The following is a 19,064-nucleotide window of genomic DNA, read 5'->3' as shown; positions in this document are numbered from 1 at the left end:
TTCGGTTCTGTGTTACGGAGCTCAATCCTGCGTTAGGTTCTGTGTTACGGAGCTCACTCCGGTCTTCGGTTCTGTGTTACGGAGCTCACTCCTGCGTTAGGTTCTGTGTTACGGAGCTCACTCCTGTCTTCGGTTCTGTGTTACGGAGCTCACTCCTGCCTTCGGTTCTGTGTTACGGAGCTCACTCCTGTCTTCGGTTCTGTGTTGGGGAGCTCACTCCTGCCTTCGGTTCTGTGTTAGCGAGCTCACTCCTGCCTTCGATTCTGTGTTACGGAGCTCAGTCCTGCCTTCGGTTCTGTGTTAGGGAGCTCACTCCTGTGTTCGGTTCTGTGTTACGGAGCTAACTCCCGTCTTCGGTTCTGTCTTGGGGAGCTCACTCCTGCCCTCGGTTCTGTGTTAGAGAGCTCACACCTGTCTTCGGTTCTGTGTTAGGGAGCTCACTCCCGTCTTCGGTTCTGTGTTGGGGAGCTCACTCCTGCCCTCGGTTCTGTGTTAGGGAGCTCAGTCCTGTCTTCGGTTCTGTGTTAGGGAGCTCACTCCTGCCTTCGGTTCTGTGTTAGCGAGCTCACTCCTGCCTTCGGTTCTGTGTTAGGGAGCTCAGTCCTGTGTTAGGTTCTGTGTTAGGGAGCTAACTCCTGCCTTCGGTTCTGTGTTAGGGAGCTCACTCCTGTGTTGGGGAGCTCACTCCTGCCTTCGGTTCTGTGTTAGGGGGCTCAGTCCTGTGTTAGGTTCTGTGTTAGGGAGCTAACTCCTGCCTTCGGTTCTGTGTTAGGGAGCTCACTCCCGTCTTCGGTTCTGTGTTAGGGAGCTCACTCCCGTCTTCGGTTCTGTGTTAGGGAGCTCACTCCTGCATTAGGTTCTGTGTTAGGGAGATCACTCCTGCCTTCGGTTCTGTGTTAGGGAGCTCACTCCTGCATTAGGTTCTGTGTTAGGGAGCTCACTCTTGTCTTCGGTTCTGTGTTAGGGAGCTCACTCCTGTCTTCGGTTCTGTGTTAGGGAGCTCACTCCCGTCTTCGGTTCTGTGTTAGCGAGCTCACTCCTGTGTTAGGTTCTGTGTTAGGGAGCTCAGTCCTGTGTTAGGTTCTGTGTTAGGTAGCTCACTCCTGTCTTCGGTTCTGTTTTAGCGAGCTCACTCCTGTGTTAGGTTCTGTGTTAGGGAGCTCACTCCTGTCTTCGGTTCTGTGTTAGGGAGCTCACTCCTGTCTTCGGTTCTGTGTTAGCGAGCTCACTCCTGTGTTAGGTTCTGTGTTGGGGAGCTCACTCCTGTCTTCGGTTCTGTGTTAGGGAGCTCACTCCTGTGTTAGGTTCTGTGTTAAGGAGCTCACTCCTGTCTTCGGTTCTGTGTTAGGGAGCTCACTCCCGTCTTCGGTTCTGTGTTACGGAGCTCACTCCTGTCTTCGGTTCTGTGTTAGGGAGCTCACTACGGTCTTCGGTTCTGTGTTAGGGAGCTCACTCCCGTCTTCGGTTCTGTGTTAGGGAGCTCAGTCCTGCCTTCGGTTCAGTGTTAGGGAGCTCACTCCTGTCTTCGGTTCTGTGTTAGGGAGCTCACTCCTGCCCTCGGTTCTGTGTTAGGAAGCTAACTCCTGTGTTAGGTTCTGTGTTAGGAAGCTCACTCCTGTGTTAGGTTCTGTGTTAGGAAGCTCACTCCTGTCTTCAGTTCTGTGTTAGGGAGCTCACTCCTGTCTTCGGTTCTGTGTTAGGGAGCTCACTCCTGCCCTCGGTTCTGTGTTAGGAAGCTAACTCCTGTGTTAGGTTCTGTGTTAGGAAGCTCACTCCTGTGTTAGGTTCTGTGTTAGGAAGCTCACTCCTGTCTTCGGTTCTGTGTTAGGGAGCTCAGTCCTGCCTTCGGTTCTGTGTTAGAGGCTCACTCCTGTCTTCGGTTCTGCGTTAGGGAGCTCACTCCTGTCTTCGATTCTGTATTAGGGAGCTCACTCCTGCCCTCGGTTCTGTGTTAGGAAGCTAACTCCTGCCTTCGGTTCTGTGTTGGGGAGCTCACTCCAGTCTTCGGTTCTGTGTTGGGAAGCTCACTCCTGCGTTAGCTTCTGTGTTAGGGAGCTCACTCCTGCCTTCGGTTCTGTGTTAGGGAGCTCACTCCTGCCTTCGGTTCTGTGTTAGGGAGCTCAATCCTGTGTTAGGTTCTGTGTTAGGAAGCTAACTCCTGCCTTCGGTTCTGTGTTAGGGAGCTCACTCCTGTCTTCGGTTCTGTGTTAGGGAGCTCAGTCCTGTCTTCGGTTCTGTGTTAGGGAGCTCAGTCCTGTCTTCGGTTCTGTGTTGGGGAGCTCACTCCTGCCTTCGGTTCTGTGTTAGGGAGCTCACTCCTGTCTTCGGTTCTGTGTTAGGGAGCTCAGTCCTGTCTTCGGTTCTGTGTTGGGGAGCTCACTCCTGCCTTCGGTTCTGTGTTAGGGAGCTCACTCCTGCCTTCGGTTCTGTGTTAGGGAGCTCACTCCTGCCTTCGGTTCTGTGTTAGGGAGCTCACTCCTGTCTTCGGTTCTGTGTTAGGGAGCTCACTCCTGTCTTCGGTTCTGTGTTGGGGAGCTCACTCCTGCCTTCGGTTCTGTGTTAGGGAGCTCACTCCTGTCTTCGGTTCTGTGTTAGGGAGCTCAGTCCTGTCTTCGGTTCTGTGTTAGGGAGCTCAGTCCTGTCTTCGGTTCTGTGTTGGGGAGCTCACTCCTGCCTTCGGTTCTGTGTTAGGGAGCTCACTCCTGTCTTCGGTTCTGTGTTGGGGAGCTCACTCCCGTCTTCGGTTCTGTGTTAGGGAGCTCACTCCTGTCTTCGGTTCTGTGTTAGGGAGCTCACTCCTGTCTTCGGTTCTGTGTTGGGGAGCTCACTCCCGTCTTCGGTTCTGTGTTCGGGAGCTCACTCCTGCCCTCGGTTCTGTGTTAGGGAGCTCACTCCTGCATTAGGTTCTGTGTTAGGGAGCTCACTCCTGTCTTCGGTTCTGTGTTAGGGAGCTCACTCCTGCATTGAGTTCTGTGTTAGGGAGCTCACTCCTGCATTAGGTTCTGTGTTGGGGAGCTCCCTCCTCTCTTCGGTTCTGTGTTAGCGAGCTCACTCCTGCCTTCGATTCTGTGTTACGGAGCTCACTCCTGCCTTCGGTTCTGTGTTAGGGAGCTCACTCCTGTCTTCGGTTCTGTGTTAGGGGTCTCACTCTTGTCTTTGATTCTGTTTTACCGAGCTCACTCCTGTCTTTCGTGGGCAGTCGCTGGACTTTCCCAGCACTTTGAACAGGCATGGGAGGGAGGGCTGTTCACCTGTCTCCACTGCCATCCCTTTGCTGCTGTTGCTCCCCGAGTCAGTTCCATGTTCAATGCAGCCAATGTTAACCCTACCAGCCAAAAGAAAAATCAACACGGTCCCCCACAATCTCCACACACATATATCACTATTAATCCAACAAATTAATCCTTAACCCAGTCAAACTTTTCAAGGTACTTCACTGACACAAATTTGACCCGAAACCACATAAGAAGGTATTAGGGACCGGTGACCAAAATCAAAGGTTTTAAGTAGCACCTTTAAAGGAGCACAGATTGAAAGAGAGACAGAGAGGTTTAGGAAGGGGATTCCAGAGCTTAGGGCCCCAGGAAGCTGAACACACAGCCGCCAAAGGTGGAGCAATGGGAATTGGGGAATCTTCAAGAGGCCGGAATTGGAGGAGCGCAGAGATCTCGGAGGGTTCTTACCGTAGAATCTACAGTGCAGAAAGAGACCACTCGGCACATCGAGTCTGCACCGACCCTTGGAAAGAGCACCTTACCTAAGCCCACACCACCACCCTAACCCAGCAACCCCTCCCAACCTTTTTGGACACTAAGAGCAATTTAGTTTTGCCAGTCCACCTAAACTGCACATATTTGGACTGTGGGGGGAAACCGGAGCACCCGGAGGAATTCCATGCAGACACGGGGTCCCAAGCTGGGAATCGAACCTGGGACTCTGGAGCTGTGAAGCAACTGTGCCGCTAACCACTGTGCTACCATGCCCCTCCCGGTTGCAGGAGCTGGAGGAGGTTATAGAGATAGGGAGCGTTGGGGGGGCTGGAGGAGATTACAGAGATGGGGAGAGTTATAGGGTCTGGAGGAGTTTATAGAGATAAGGAGTACTGTAGGGGTTGGAGGAAGTGACAGAGATAGGGAGGGTTGTATGAGCTGGAGGAAAATCATGTCTCACCAATTTGATTTAGTTTTTTGAAGAGGTAACCAAGAAGGTAGATGAGGGCAGTGCAGTCAACGTTGTCTACAGGGACTTTAGCAAGGCCTTTGGCAATTGGCTTGATGACAGGTGGTTGTAGAAGATTGTTTTTCAAACTGGAGGTCTGTGACCAGTGGTGTGCCTCAGGGATCGTTGCTGGGTCCACTGTTATTTATTCTTTATATTAATGATTTGGATGAGAATTTAAACTCTCTGTAATCTCCTCCAGCCCCTACAACCCTCTCTATCTCTGTAACCTCCTCCTACCCCTAGGTTCCCCCCTGGGACAGCACGGTAGCACAGTGGTTAGCACTGTTGCTTCACAGGTCCAGGGTCCCAGGTTCGATTCCTGGCTTGGGTCACTCTGTGTGGAGTCTGCACATTCTCTCCGTGTCTGCGTGGGTTTACTCCGGGTGCGCCGGTTTCCTCCCACAAGTCCTGAAAGATGTGCTGTTAGGTAATTTGGGCCTTCTGCATTCTCCCTCTGTGTACCTGAACAGGCACCGAATGTGGCGACTAGGGGCTTTTCACAGCAACTTCATTGCAGTGTTAATGTAAGTCGACTTATGACAATAAAGATTATTATTATTCCTCCCCATCTCCGTAATCTCCTCCAGTCCCTACATTACTGATTATCTCTGTAACCTCCTCCAGTCACGACATTCCTCCCTATCTCTGTAACCTCTTGAAGCCCCTACATTGCTCCCTATCTCTGTAACCCCCTCCAGCTCCTACAACCCTCCCTCTCTCTGTAACCTCCTCCAACCCCTACATCCCCTCCCTATCTCTGAAGCTGTCTCCATCCACTGCAACCCTCCTTATCTCTGTAACTCCTCCAGCCCCAACAACACTCACTATCTCTGTAACCTCTTCCAGACACTACATTCTTCCCTAGCTCTGTAACCTCCTTCAGCTCCTACAACCCTCCCAATCTCTATAAACCCCTCCTGCTTAATTTCCCACTCGATTGAAGACTTGCTTGCAAAAGGGCGTTTTGTGAGGGCCATGAAGAATCCAGCACGAGTTTTAAGGATACAAAGAAATAACATTTATTTACAATAACATAGATATACAACAGCAGCAGCAACTTCGCTTGCTGCTCACTTCTTCCTGCTGGTTCCAAACTGGCCAGCTTTATTTATACAGGGAGTCTGCTAATGATTTCTCCGCCCCCCCTCATTGGGGAAGCTCATACTCCCACAGGATTGTGGGATTGTCATTAGTCCCCAGCCAATGGTAAGCAGGCAGGTTATAACAGGGCAGCCGATGATTTAACCAGCATTCCTGCCCCCCCAGGTGCCCAGGCTACTTCATTGGAGCCAACTGCACACAAGGCAAGATGGGAAGCGGCGATTGAGAAATTCTGGACCTTCACCACTGGCCTGGCCCAATCAACAGAGGGGCTAATGAAGCAAGTCCGGAGCGCAGAGCTGGACAAACAACTCGAGTGAGTACACAACACACGGTGAATGTCCGGGGTCCAGTGAAAGACAATGCGACGAGGGGCAGGGTGAACAATTACACAAAAAGGCAGATTGGCACTCCCACCGCACCTTCCACCAGTTCAAAGGACTACACAGCTAATGAGGCACTTTCAGTGAAGTCACTGTCCTCATCTCTGAATGGTGACTGACAAGTGTGCACCGCAACTATTTTCAGCCATGACCCAGATCATCTTTTTTATTGCAACACCAGGTTAAAGTCCAACAGGTGTGCTTTGAATCACTAGCTTTCGGAGCGCTGCTCCTTCCTCAGGTGAAGCAGCGCTCCGAAAGCTAGTGATTCGAAACAAACCTGTTGGACGTTAACCTGGTGTTTAAAGACGTCTCACTGTGCTCAGCCCATTCCAACGCCGGCATCTCCACATCTTTTTTATTGATAATGCTGCTTCAGGGATAAATCTGGGCCACAGGAAACTGGGGAGAATGAACTCCCTGGAATTCAAAGAGTGGGAGAGGGATTTACACCCACCAGGGAATAGGGACTTTCAATTTAATTTCTCAGGCGTAATACAATAGATCCAACAGTGCAGCACTCCCTCAGTCCTGACCCTCGGACAGTGCAGCACTCCCTCAGTCCTGATGCTCGGACAGTGCAGCACTCCCTCAGTCCTGACGCTCGGACAGTGCAGCACTCCCTCAGTCCTGACGCTCGGACAGTGCAGCACTCCCTCAGTCCTGACGCTCGGACAGTGCAGCACTCCCTCAGTGCTGACCCTCTGACAGTGCAGCACTCCCTCAGTGCTGACGCTCGGACAGTGCAGCACTCCCTCAGTGCTGACGCTCGGACAGTGCAGCACTCCCTCAGTGCTGACCCTCTGACAGTGCAGCACTCCCTCAGTGCTGACGCTCGGACAGTGCAGCACTCCCTCAGTGCTGACCCTCTGACAGTGCAGCACTCCCTCAGTCCTGACGCTCGGACAGTGCAGCACTCCCTCAGTGCTGACGCTCGGACAGTGCAGCACTCCCTCAGTCCTGACGCTCGGACAGTGCAGCACTCCCTCAGTGCTGACCCTCTGACATTGCAGCACTCCCTCAGTACTGACCCTCTGACAGTGCAGCACTCCCTCTGTACTGACCCTCTGACAGTGCAGCACTCCTTCAGTGCTGACCCTGACAGTGCAGCACTCCCTCAGTACTGACCCTCTGACAGTGCAGCACTCTCTCAGTACGGACCCTCTGACAGTGCAGCACTCCCTCAGTACTGATCCTCTGACAGTGCAGCGCTCCCTCAGTACTGACCTTCTGACAGTGCAGCACTCCCTCAGTGCTGACCCTCTGACAGTGCAGCACTCCCTCAGTCCTGACGCTCGGACAGTGCAGCACTCCCTCAGTGCTGACCCTCTGACAGTGCAGCACTCCCTCAGTACTGACCCTCTGACAGTGCAGCACTCCCTCAGTACTGATCCTCTGACAGTGCAGCGCTCCCTCAGTACTGACCTTCTGACAGTGCAGCACTCCCTCAGTGCTGACCCTCTGACAGTGCAGCACTCCCTCAGTGCTGACCCTCTGACAGTGCAGCACTCCCTCAGTGCTGACCCTCTGATAGTGCAGCGCTCCCACAGTACTGACACTCTGACAGTGCAACGCTCCCTCAGTACCGACCCTCTGACAGTGCAACGCTCCCTCAGTACTGACCTTCTGACAGTGCAGCGTTCCCTCAGTACTGTCCCTCTGACAGTGCAGCGTTCCCTCAGTACTGACCTTCTGACAGTGCAGCGTTCCCTCAGTACTGACCGCTTGTCAGTGCAGCGTTCCCTCAGTACTGACCCTCTGACAGTGCAGCGTTCCCTCAGTACTGTCCCTCTGACAGTGCAGCGTTCCCTCAGTACTGACCTTCTGACAGTGCAGCGTTCCCTCAGTACTGACCGCCTGACAGTGCAGCGTTCCCTCAGTACTGACCCTCTGACAGTGCAGCACTCCCTCAGTACTGACCCAACGACAGGGCAGCACTCCCTTAGTACTGACCTGCTGACAGTGCTGATTCCCTGGCACTGCAGCACTCCCTCAGTACTGACCCTCTGACAGTGCAGCACTCCCTCAGTACTGACCCTCTGACAGTGCAGCACTCCCTCACTACTGAACCTCCAACAGTGCAGCACTCCCTCTGTACTGACCCTCTGACAGTGCAGCACTCCCTCACTACTGACCCTCCAACAGTGCAGCACTGCCTCATGACTAATCCTTCGACAGTTCAGCGCTACCTCAGTATTGACCCTCCGACAATGCAGTACTCCCTCAGTACTGACCCTCCGACCGTACAGCACTCCCTCAGTACTGACTGACAGTGCAGCAGTCCCTTAGTACTGACCCTCTGAGCACTCCCTCAGTACTGACTCTCTGACAGTGCAGCAGTCCCTCAGTACTGACTCTCTGACAGTGCAGCACTCCCTCAGTACTGACCCTCTGACCGTACAGCACTCCCTCAGTACTGACTCTCTGACAGTGCAGCAGTCCCTCAGTACTGACCCTCTGACCGTGCAGCACTCCCTCAGTACTGACTCTCTGACAGTGCAGCAGTCCCTCAGTACTGACCCTCTGACAGTGCAGCACTCCCTCAGTACTGACCCTCTGACAGTGCAGCGTTCCCCCAGTACTGACCGCCTGACAGTGCAGCGTTCCCTCAGTACTGACCCTCTGACAGTGCAGCACTCCCTCAGTACTGACCCAACGACAGGGCAGCACTCCCTCAGTACTGACCTGCTGACAGTGCTGATTCCCTGGCACTGCAGCACTCCCTCAGTACTGATCCTCTGACAGTGCAGCACTCCCTCAGTACTGACCCTCTGACAGTGCAGCACTCCCTCACTACTGAACCTCCAACAGTGCAGCACTCCCTCTGTACTGGCCCTCTGACAGTGCAGCACTCCCTCACTACTGACCCTCCAACAGTGCAGCACTCCCTCATGACTAATCCTTCGACAGTTCAGCGCTACCTCAGTATTGACCCTCCGACAATGCAGTACTCCCTCAGTACTGACCCTCTGACTGTACAGCACTCCCTCAGTACTGACTCTCTGACAGTGCAGCAGTCCCTTAGTACTGACCCTCTGAGCACTCCCTCAGTACTGACTCTCTGACAGTGCAGCAGTCCCTCAGTACTGACTCTCTGACAGTGCAGCAGTCCCACAGTACTGACCCTCTGACCGTGCAGCACTCCCTCAGTACTGACTCTCTGACAGTGCAGCAGTCCCTCAGTACTGACCCTCTGACAGTGCAGCACTCCCTCAGTACTGACCCTCTGACAGTGCAGCAGTCCCTCAGTACTGACCCTCTGACAGTGCAGCACTCCCTCAGTACTGACCCTCTGACAGTGCAGCACTCCCTCAGTCCTGTTGCCAGGACGATCTGTCTGGACTAGGGGCTGCAAGTCACTGACTTACGTACCAGACGTGCAACTGACGGCATTCGAGTGAAAGTCACAGGTGAATGAGTGAGGTGAACATATGGCACTGGATTTTAAGAAGAATTAACATTGCTGGATTTGGCTGTATTATGCCTGAGTTTAAATCCCATTCAGAAAGCAGACAACCTTGTCTATTGTCACACGGATGCTGTGCACACATTGATCCTTCAGTCCAACAGCGGCCACACTTTCGCATGTTGCCCAGTGACTGTGAAACATATTGAGATGAGTTGACATGGCCAAAGGCACCCGAAATCCAGAATCCTCTTTCTTAAACTGAGCCCTTGGAGCTACTTGGCCTAGTTGTTTGTCCCCAGTTAGTTGGAATTCTGGATTGACCGATGCTGTGAGCTAGCTCAGTGATATTTTTTTAAATTTAAAAAAAAAAAAAACATTTATTAAAGTTTTTTAACACAATTTTTCTCCCTTACAAACAATAACCCCCTTCCCCCCCCCGCCGGAACAAAAAAAAAAAGAGAAATCGCGCAGAGCAAGATATATACATGGCAAAATGACATGTTTACACAGCTTTGTACACTGGCCCTCACCCGTACGTGCCAGTTTCCCCAACCCTTCATGTTATCTCTTGCTCATCCACCCTCCCAGGCAGTCCCCCCACCCCAAGGTTGCTGCTGCTGCTGACCGACCTTCCTCAGTGATATTTTTCACCAGGTTAATGGGCGCTTTGTCCGAACCAACGCCATTTGTCATTGATGTTGTCTCTTTTCCTTCCCAGGTCACTGATCTCAGACTGCCTGACCGAGCTCAATAACTCCGCCTCCGGTCTGGGTACCCAGCTGGGGCCCTACAGTGACCGTTTCAACTCTGACCTGGAGGAGGCTAGCGAGCGCCTGAAGCACGATCTCACTGCGATGCGCTCCATGGTGATGACCTACCACGATGAGCTCAACCTGATGGTCAATCAGAATGTGGATGATGTGCACCGCACTCTGGCCCTCTACCTGCGCAAGTACCGCAAGAGGCTGAACCGGGACCAGGCTACCATCAGGAACAAGTTCCAGGAGTACTCGGAGCTGCTGAGGAGCAAGAAAGAACGCACTCTGAGTGACTTCCAAGCCATGGTGGCCCCCTACACCAGCTCGGTGAGCGACAAGGTCCAGCAGCACTTCCAGAACATTCAGCAGTCGCTGGCTCAGCAGGCAGAGGAGGTGAAGTCCAAGGCAGCGGCGCTGCAGGGCCATATCTCGGAGAATGCCGATGATCTCCGACATTCCCTGCGCCAGAAGATGGAGGAGATCAGTGCCTGGTTCGAGAGCGAGGCCCAGCAGATCTCTGAGCGCTTCACTGGCCTCCTGAATTACCTTCAGCGACAAGTGCCCAGCGCCGAGAGTGCTGAGACAACTCAGGAGGAGAATGTCTAATCGTAAACCTTCAACCTCTCACCTCTCCTTCAGCTGCTGTGTGGCAATCCCAGCATCCTTTGCTTCCCTCACAGCCCCGCTCAGACTCTGCCCATGATTTTCACAGTGTTGTACGCAGTGGAAATACACTTCACTCTCCCTCTGCAAACACACGTCAACCTTTATCCTTCTTGCATGATCCACCAAGATTCAATCGTAGTGCCTTTCTGGGTGCAGGATCCTGCTCATGAATATGTTCGCCATGATCAGTCCACTTTAAGGCAAATACAGGTACACGCTTAGGACAAACAATATTAAACTTCCGAGGGCAGGAAAATTTCCCACCGCTCATTCAGTGTTAACGACATCGTAATCACAGCGGGAGGATTTCCTCTCCCACTGCGTGTTAACGACATCGTAACAACAGCGGGAAGAATCCCTCTCCCTGCAAGTTAACATCGTAACGGCAGCGGGTACTCCCTTGCTGTGTGTTATCGACATCGTAACAACAGTGGGAAGATTCCCACCTTGCTGCATGTTAACAACATCACAGTAACAACAACAGGGAGATTCCCACCTCGCTGCACGCTAACTACATCATAAGCACAGTGGGAATATTTCCCCCTCACTTTATATCAGTGATTTCTGTGTGAATGTGTTTACGATGTTGTTACTGTGAGTGAAATGTTTCTGACAATATGTTGTATCTGCGGAGATCTTGCCTCAATGTTAACTGAACAGGGTAGAAGGCTACACGTCCCCTTTTGAAGATCAAATTGATTAACTGTGTTGAAATCATCTTGATCTGGGTATTTATCAATTTTCTGTAACCTTGCTGTAACACTGCTCTGTCGAGGTTAGCGGGATCTCAATACTGTTTATGCTCACTTGCTAACTCAATAAAGAAACTTTTTTCCAACCCTGTTTTCTCCCAGTCCTTCTGCCATTCACAAATTGCATATTCTGAATGAGTCAGAATCCAAAACCTCAGACAGGTGTCAATGCTGATTTCAGGTGTAAAGTGGGTTCTGTATTAGACTCAACCCCAACAGAGCAGAAGCTGGGCTAGAATCAATGAGGGAGGTGCCGGGTAACCAGTGCAGGCCTCGCTCTGACATGGAGGAGTGCAAAATCAGCGAGAAGGGAGGTACATGCTCTGGCCCAGGACACGACAATCAGCTCGAAAATTTACTTTGCTGTCCTCCAGCTTCTTAAAAAAAAAATCGCATCACATCTCAAAACAATTTACAGCCAATTATTTAAAAGTATAGTCAGTTGTAACAGAGACAATGTTACAATTAATTTGCACAGGGGACGATCCCGGAAAGAGCAATGTGACAATAAGTTGGTGCAATCCTTCAGTACTGACCCTCTCACAGTGCAGCATTCCCACAGCACTGACCCTCTGACAGTGCTGCACTTCCTCAGTACTGACCCTCTGACAGTGCAGCATTCCCTCAGCACTGACCCTCTGACAGTGCAGCGCTCCCTCAGTACTGACCCTCTGACAGTGCTGCACTTCCTCAGTACTGACCCTCTCACAGTGCAGCATTCCCACAGCACTGACCATCTGACAGTGCAGCACTCCCTCAGTACTGACCCTCTGACAGTGCAGCACTCCCTCAGTACTAACCCTCTGACAGTGCAGCACTCCCTCAGTACTGACTCTCTGACAGTGCAGCACTCCCTCAGTACTGACCCTCTGACAGTGCTGCACTTCCTCAGTACTGACCCTCTGACAGTGCAGCACTCCCTCAGTGCTGACCCTCTGACAGTGCTGCATTCCCTCAGTACTGACCCTCTGACAGTGCTGCACTTCCTCAGTACTGACCCTCTGACAGTGCTGCACTTCTTCAGCACTGACCCTCTGACAGTGCAGCACTCCCTCAGTACATACCCTCTGATAGTGCAGCACTCTCTCAGTACTGACCCTCTGACAGTGCAGCACTCCCCCTCAGTACTGACACTCTGACAGTGCAGCACTCCCTCAGTACTGACCCTCTGACAGTGCAGCACTCCCTCAGTACTGACCCAACGACAGGGCAGCACCCCATCAGTACTGACCCTCTGACAGTGCAGCACTCCCTCAGTCCTGACCCTCTGACAGTGCAGCACTCCTCAGTACTGACCCTCTGACAGTGCAGCACTCCCTCAGTACTGACCCTCTGACAGTGCAGCACTCCCTCAGTACTGACCCTCTGACAGTGCAGCACTCCTCAATACTGACCCTCTGACAGTGCAGCACTCACTCAGTACTGACCCTCTGACAGTGCAGCACTCCCTCAGTCCTGACCCTTTGACTGTGCAGCAGTCCCTCAATACTGACCCTCTGACAGTACAGCAGTCCCTCAATACTGACCCTCTGACACTGCAGCAATCCCTCAGTACTGACCCTCTGACAGTGCGGCCCTCCCCCAGTACTCACCCTCTGGTAGTGTGGCCCTCCCTCAATCCTGAAATCTCTGATAGTGCTGCGCTCCTTCTGATTGATCCTCTGACAGTGCAGCACTCCCTCAGTACTGACCCTCTGACAGTGCAGCACTCCCTCAGTACTGACCCTCTGACAGTGCGGCCCTCCCCCAGTACTCACCCTCTGGTATGCGGCCCTCCCTCAGTCCTGACATCTCTGACAGTGCAGTGCTCCTTCTGTACTGATCCTCAGACAGTGCAGCGTTCCCTCAGTACTGACCTTCTGACAGTGCAGCGTTCCCTCAGTACTGTCCCTCTGACAGTGCAGCGCTCCCTCAGTACTGACCCTCTGACAGTGCAGCACTCCATCAGTACTGACTCTCTGACAGTGCAGCACTCCCTCAGTACTGACCCTCGGACAGTGCAGCACTCCCTCAGTACTGACTCTCTACAGTGCAGCGCCACACAAAAACTGGCGGCAAGGGAGTCGAACAACGATTGCAGCCTTCTGGCAACAAAAATAATTTTTTGGAAAGAAGCTTGCCGCCAGCACCCCCCGAACTGAACTTGTTTGCCGTGAATAGCAATTATTCTGCAACAACCAATTTCAACCCGTATGTCTCGTAAAACTGGAAGAAAACCAAGCTAATCTCTGCTTGTGCACTGCCTTGGGAGAAAGGAAGTTAGATAGTGCTGACGATTTGTGGTATATTGTGCACATGAATGTCCTTTCATAGAGAAATCTAATGGGAGTTTTGTCACCATGGGACACTTTGTTTAGAATACAGACCAATGGAACTCGTATACAAACCAACCAACTATTTTCTTCCAGCTAAAAAGATAGCAGCAGACATAAACGTCCCAACATTCCTGAGCATAATTTGTGAATTGGCAGTGGGGGGCAAAATTTAAACTCCTTATGAGTCTGGTACAGCCAGAAAAGCCCGGCACAGAAACATGTGAAGTAATAGTGGAAATAATGCAGGGCCACGTTCACCAAAACCACTGGTCATCGCAGAAAGGTTAAACTTCATAAGTGCAACCAGGAAGAAAGGGATTTGTTTGCTCAGTTTGTAGCTACACTGAAATGATTGGCTGAACACAGCGAATTCAGGGGTGCATTGAATGACACCCTCTTGAATAGACTAGTCTGTGGGTTGAGAGTGGGCAAATTCAGAAGCAGTCGTTAATCGAAAGCAACCTGACTTTAATGAAAGCGTTGGCAGTTGCTGTGTACATGGAATTATCAGCTAAAGAAACTCAACAGTTGAATTCAAATACAAGATTTCACAGGATTTCATACTTTCAGAAACCACATGGCAGGTTGGTTAGCAAATTAAAAATGTTTGGGATTGATGGGTTGATGGCAGCATGGATTAGAAGTTGGCTAAGAGATAGGAATCAGAGGGGAGGTAGAGATGGGCATTTCTCAGACTGGAGATGAATTGAAAGTGGTGTTTTATATAAATGATTTCGAGATTGGTGTTAAAAATCTTTATTCTGCCTAGCTTAGTATCATCTGCAAATTTAGTGAATTGTAGGGATAACGCAGAGCGAATTCAGAGGGATATTGACAAGTTGGCCAAATGGGCAAACACCCGGCAGATGAATTTTGATGCAGAGAAATGTGAAGTAATGCATTTTGGGAGAAGAAACATGGAGAAACAATACAGGCTGAATGGTACATTGAGGGGAGTACAGGAGCAGAGGGACCTCGGGGTTCAAGTGCATAATTCTCTGAACGTGGCCAGGTAAGTCGAAACAGCTGTTCAGAAGGCTGATAGGCCCTTGGGTTAATAAATAGAGGCATAGAGTATAAAAGCAAGGAAGTGATGCTCCTCCTTTACAAAGTATAGTATACCTACAGTGCAGAAGGAGGCCATTCAGTTCATCGGGTCTGCACCGACACTCTGAAGGAGCACACTTGCAAGCACACTCTCCCACCCCATCCCCGTAAACCCACCGAACCATTGGACACTAAGGGGCAATTTAGCATGGCCAATCCTACACATCTTCGGACCGTGGGAGGAAACTAGAGCACCCTGAGGAAACCCACGCAGACATGGGAGAACGTGCAGACTAGACACAGCAGTCTCCCGAGGTCAGAAACAAACCTGGGTCCCTAGCGCTGTGAGGCAGCAGTGCTAACTCATGTGCCACTGTTCCAGGCCCCATTTGGGGTCTTGTGTTCAGCTTTGGGCACCTTATTTAAGGAAGGATGTTAAAGCCCGAGATAAAGTGCAGAGGAGATTTACTAGAATAATATCAGGAATGAGAAATTTTAGATACAAGGGAAGACAAGAGAAATTGGACTTGTTCTCCTTCGAGCAGAGGAAATTAAGAGGTGGCCATATTGAGGTATTAAAAATTATGAACAATTTTGACAGGGTAAAGAAGGAGATTCTGTTTCCACTAGTTGGTATGTCAGTGATTAGGGGGGTCACAATTTCAGGATGGTCAGCAAGAGAGCGAGGAGTGAAATGAGGAGAAACTGCCTGTGAGAGTGGTGGAGGTGAATTCCATGAGAGCTTTCAAAAGAGAGCTGGGTATATATTTGAAAGTGAAGAATTTAGAGGGCTATGGAGACAGGGCTGGGGAATAGAGCGAGCTGAGTAGCTCTTTCGGAAGCCGCCACAGACTTGATGGGACGAATGACCTCCATCTGTGCTGTAATATTCGATGATTTTATGACTCTGAGATGTTGGCTGAAAGTCGAACGCGAACACAGGTTCGCCCTTGCCGTAGGTGTGCTAAAACCGGACACTCAGCAGCTGATTGTTGATGCTAAGACATAATATGCAGAGATTGTGGGAACAAGGGCCACATACATGGAAAATACAAGCAGGAGTATGCCATTCAGCCCTTTGAGCCTGCACCGGCATTCATTATGAACATGGCTGATCATCAAGTTCAATACCCTGATCCTGCCTTCCCTCCGTATCCCTTGATCCCTTCAGCCCCAAGAGCTAAATCTAATTCTTTCTTGAAATTACACAGCGGTTTGGCCTCACCGTCTTCCTATGGCAGTGAATTCCACAGATTCACCACTCTCTCGTTGAAGACATTTCTCCTCACCTCAGTCCTAAAAGGTTTACCCCTTATCCTCAAACTATGACCCCTAGTTTTGGACTCCCCATACCATCTCGAACATTCTTTCTGAATCTACCCAGTGGCACCGGCGCCAACGCACGCATGCGCAATGGCTTCCTTCTCCGCGCCGGCCCCGATGCAACATGGCGTAGGGCTACAGGGGCCGGTGCGGAATGGCGCAATTCGCGCTGGTCGCTCCGTTTCTCTGGCCCGGCCCCGGGCTGAGAGAATCCTGCCCTATATTTCCTCAGATAAGGACATCAAAACCGCACACAATACTCCAGGTGTGGCCTCACCAATGCCCTATACAATTGCAGTAAAACTATTCCTATATTCAAATCCTCTCGCTATGAAAGCCGACTTACCATTTCCCTTCTTTACTGCCTGCTGTACCTGCACACTGACTTTCAATGACTGATGCATGAGGACATCAAGGTCCCGCTGAGTATCCACCTCTCTCAATTTAGACCCATTCAATGCATAATTTGCCTTCCTATTTTTGCTACCGAAGCGGATAACCTCACATTCAGCCACATTACACTGCATCTGCCCACTCACTCAGCCTGTCCAAATCCCACTGAAGCATCTCTGCATCCTCCTCATTGAATGTACATGTTGATAAAAGAAACAAGCTTCAGGTGAAAGTTGCAAAAATTAAGAGCTGAATAAAACTAAAGGCTAACAGAATAGACAGAATAAAGGAAAAAATGTCCATGTAGCACAAAAAGGACGTGAGGAGAGACCTGGGGCGGGATTCTCCGACCCCCCGCCGGGTCAGAGAATCGCCGGGGGTCGGCGTGAATCACGCCCCCGCCGTCCTCCAAATTCTCTGGCCCCCAAAAATCACGACCGGCGTGAGCCGCGCCGCCTGCCGCGGAAAATGTCGGGGTCCGGTGCGACTCAATGGGTCCCGGAGCAGCCCGAATTCTCCGGCCGTGATGGGCCGAAGTCCCGCCCGTCTTTTGCCAGTCCTGCCGGCGTAAATTGGAGTAGGTCCTTACCGGCAGGACCTGGCGGTGCGGGCGGCTTCCGGGGTTCTTGGGGGGGCGTGGGGGGATCTGGCCCCGGGAGGTACCCCCACGGCGGCCTGGCCCGCGATTGGGGCCCACCGATCTGATGGCGGGCCTGTGCCGTGGGGGCACTCTATTCTGCTGCACCGTAGGCTGTACCGGTCCGCCATTTCCGGTGCGGAAACGAAGCCCTCTGCGCATGCGCGGGGATGACGCCAGCACACGCTGGCGCTCCTGCGCATGCGCCAACTCGCCCCGGCCGGCGGAGGCCCTTCGTCGCGGTTGGCGTGGCGCCAAGCCCCTTTCCCGTCGGCCGGCGGGACGCAAACCACTCCGGGGCGGGCCTAGCCCCTGAAGTTGCAGAGGATTCCGCACCTTTGTGGCGGCCCGACGCCGGAGTGGTTCACGCCACTCCGTCCCGCCGGAGTTGCCCGCCCCGCTGATTACGGAAGAATCCCGCCCCTGATTCTCAGTCCAATTACAAGTTGTCATTAAATGTACCTGCTGTTGCTGGTGCTACAAACGGGTACTGGGTCACTCCACTACTAGATAGACAACCAGTAAAAATGCAGGTGGACACTGGGACAGCTGTCTTACTGGTGTCAGAAACTTACCCTGGAGAAGTGGTTCCGTTGATGTAGTGGTACAATTGAATGGACAGATGGCAGATTTACCCTTGCACATCGTCAAATGAAAATGCTCAGCACTAACTTGGTTGGAAAAAATCAGGCTAAATTGGACCAAAGTGCACCTCATAACAGATTCCGAATCAGGCCTTTCCAAAATGCTGAAGAAACACACTATTGTTTTCAACGGTGATCTGGGAAGTGGGAAGGACATCTCAGCAAAGTTGAAAATCAAAGAAGAGAGTAAGGTGAAATGCTTAAAGGCTAGGTCGGATCTTACACAATCAGACCTAAAATAGAGGCGGGAGTCCAAAAACTTGTTAATATGTTGAAGGGGCTACACCCATTGTACCAGTCATGATAAAAGACAGATTTGTACAGATTGTGGTGAGTATTAACCTTGTACTCCACTCAAAACAATACCCACAATCACTGATTGGTGACCTGTTCACATGGTTGGCTGGAGGCCACTGTCAGTCTTGAAGATCTGCAAATGAATGTGGATCAGGATTCACAATAGTTCCTGACAATTGTGACACACAAAGTGTTATTCCGATACAAAAGATTACCAATTGGCATCACTTCAACTCTGGCATTGTTCCAACGGGCTACGGACCAAATTCACTTGGGTTAAACGGAGTCCAATGTTACCTAGATGACATCCTGGTGACTGGGAAGAACGAGGAAGAACATCTCTGCAACCCGGTGCACATTTCCAAGATGAGAAGATTATGGATTAAGAGTCCGAAAAGACAAATGAGAATTTTTCCAATTTTCAAATGGAAAATCTGGGATATGGGCAGCATGATGGCGCAGCGGTTAGCACGGCGCCGAGGTCCCAGGTTCGATCCCGGCCCCGGGTCACTGTCCATGTGGAGTTTGCACATTCTCCCCGTGTCTGCATGGGTCTCACCCCCACAACCAAAGATGTGCAGGTAGGTGGATTGGCCACGCTAAATTGCCCCTTAATTGGAAAAAACAAATTGGGTGCTCTAAAATTAAAAAAAAGAAAATCTGGGACATGTAATCGACGCCAAGGGACTGCATCACTTGCCTTTGAAGGTTGCAGCTATTAAAGAGGCACTCTCACCTCAGAATGTTAAACAACTTCGACCTTTCTTAGGCTTACTAAATTACGACAGAATGGTTGTCCCCAATCTATTCTAAAACCCTTGCTTAATCTCCACGGTTAAAATAAAAAGTGGAAGGAGGTGAATCAATGTGAGACGGTGTTCGTGCAAACCAAGGTGGTGCTCCTCAAGCCGGAGGTACTGATACATTTTGATCCAAACTTACCCCTGCAGTTGTCATGTGACACATAAGAACATAAGAACTAGGGGCAGGAGTAGGCCATCTGGCCCCTGGAGCCTGCTCCGCCATTCAATGAGATCATGGCTGATCTTTTGTGGACTCAGCTCCACTTTCCGGCCCGAACACCATAACCCTTAATCCCTTTATTCTTCAAAAAACTA

At 51.3% G+C, this 19,064-nt stretch overlaps 1 protein-coding gene across 1 annotated transcript in view; it reads left to right on the top strand.

Moving 5' to 3' along the window:
- The window catches only part of LOC140387085 (uncharacterized), a 126,949-nt gene extending 115,573 nt beyond the window's left edge, over positions 1-11,376 (top strand). The window contains exons 7-8 of the mRNA XM_072470094.1: positions 5,488-5,638; positions 9,833-11,376. Of these exons, the coding sequence (XP_072326195.1) occupies positions 5,488-5,638; positions 9,833-10,478 (797 nt within the window). The 3' untranslated portion in view covers positions 10,479-11,376. The remainder of the gene's footprint in view (positions 1-5,487; positions 5,639-9,832) is intronic.
- The last annotated feature ends 7,688 nt before the right edge of the window (positions 11,377-19,064 follow it).

Source organism: Scyliorhinus torazame, chromosome 12 (assembly GCF_047496885.1).
Source record: "Scyliorhinus torazame isolate Kashiwa2021f chromosome 12, sScyTor2.1, whole genome shotgun sequence".
Taxonomy (NCBI): Eukaryota; Metazoa; Chordata; class Chondrichthyes; order Carcharhiniformes; family Scyliorhinidae; genus Scyliorhinus; species Scyliorhinus torazame.
This window is presented reverse-complemented; position numbering and strand designations above follow the sequence as displayed.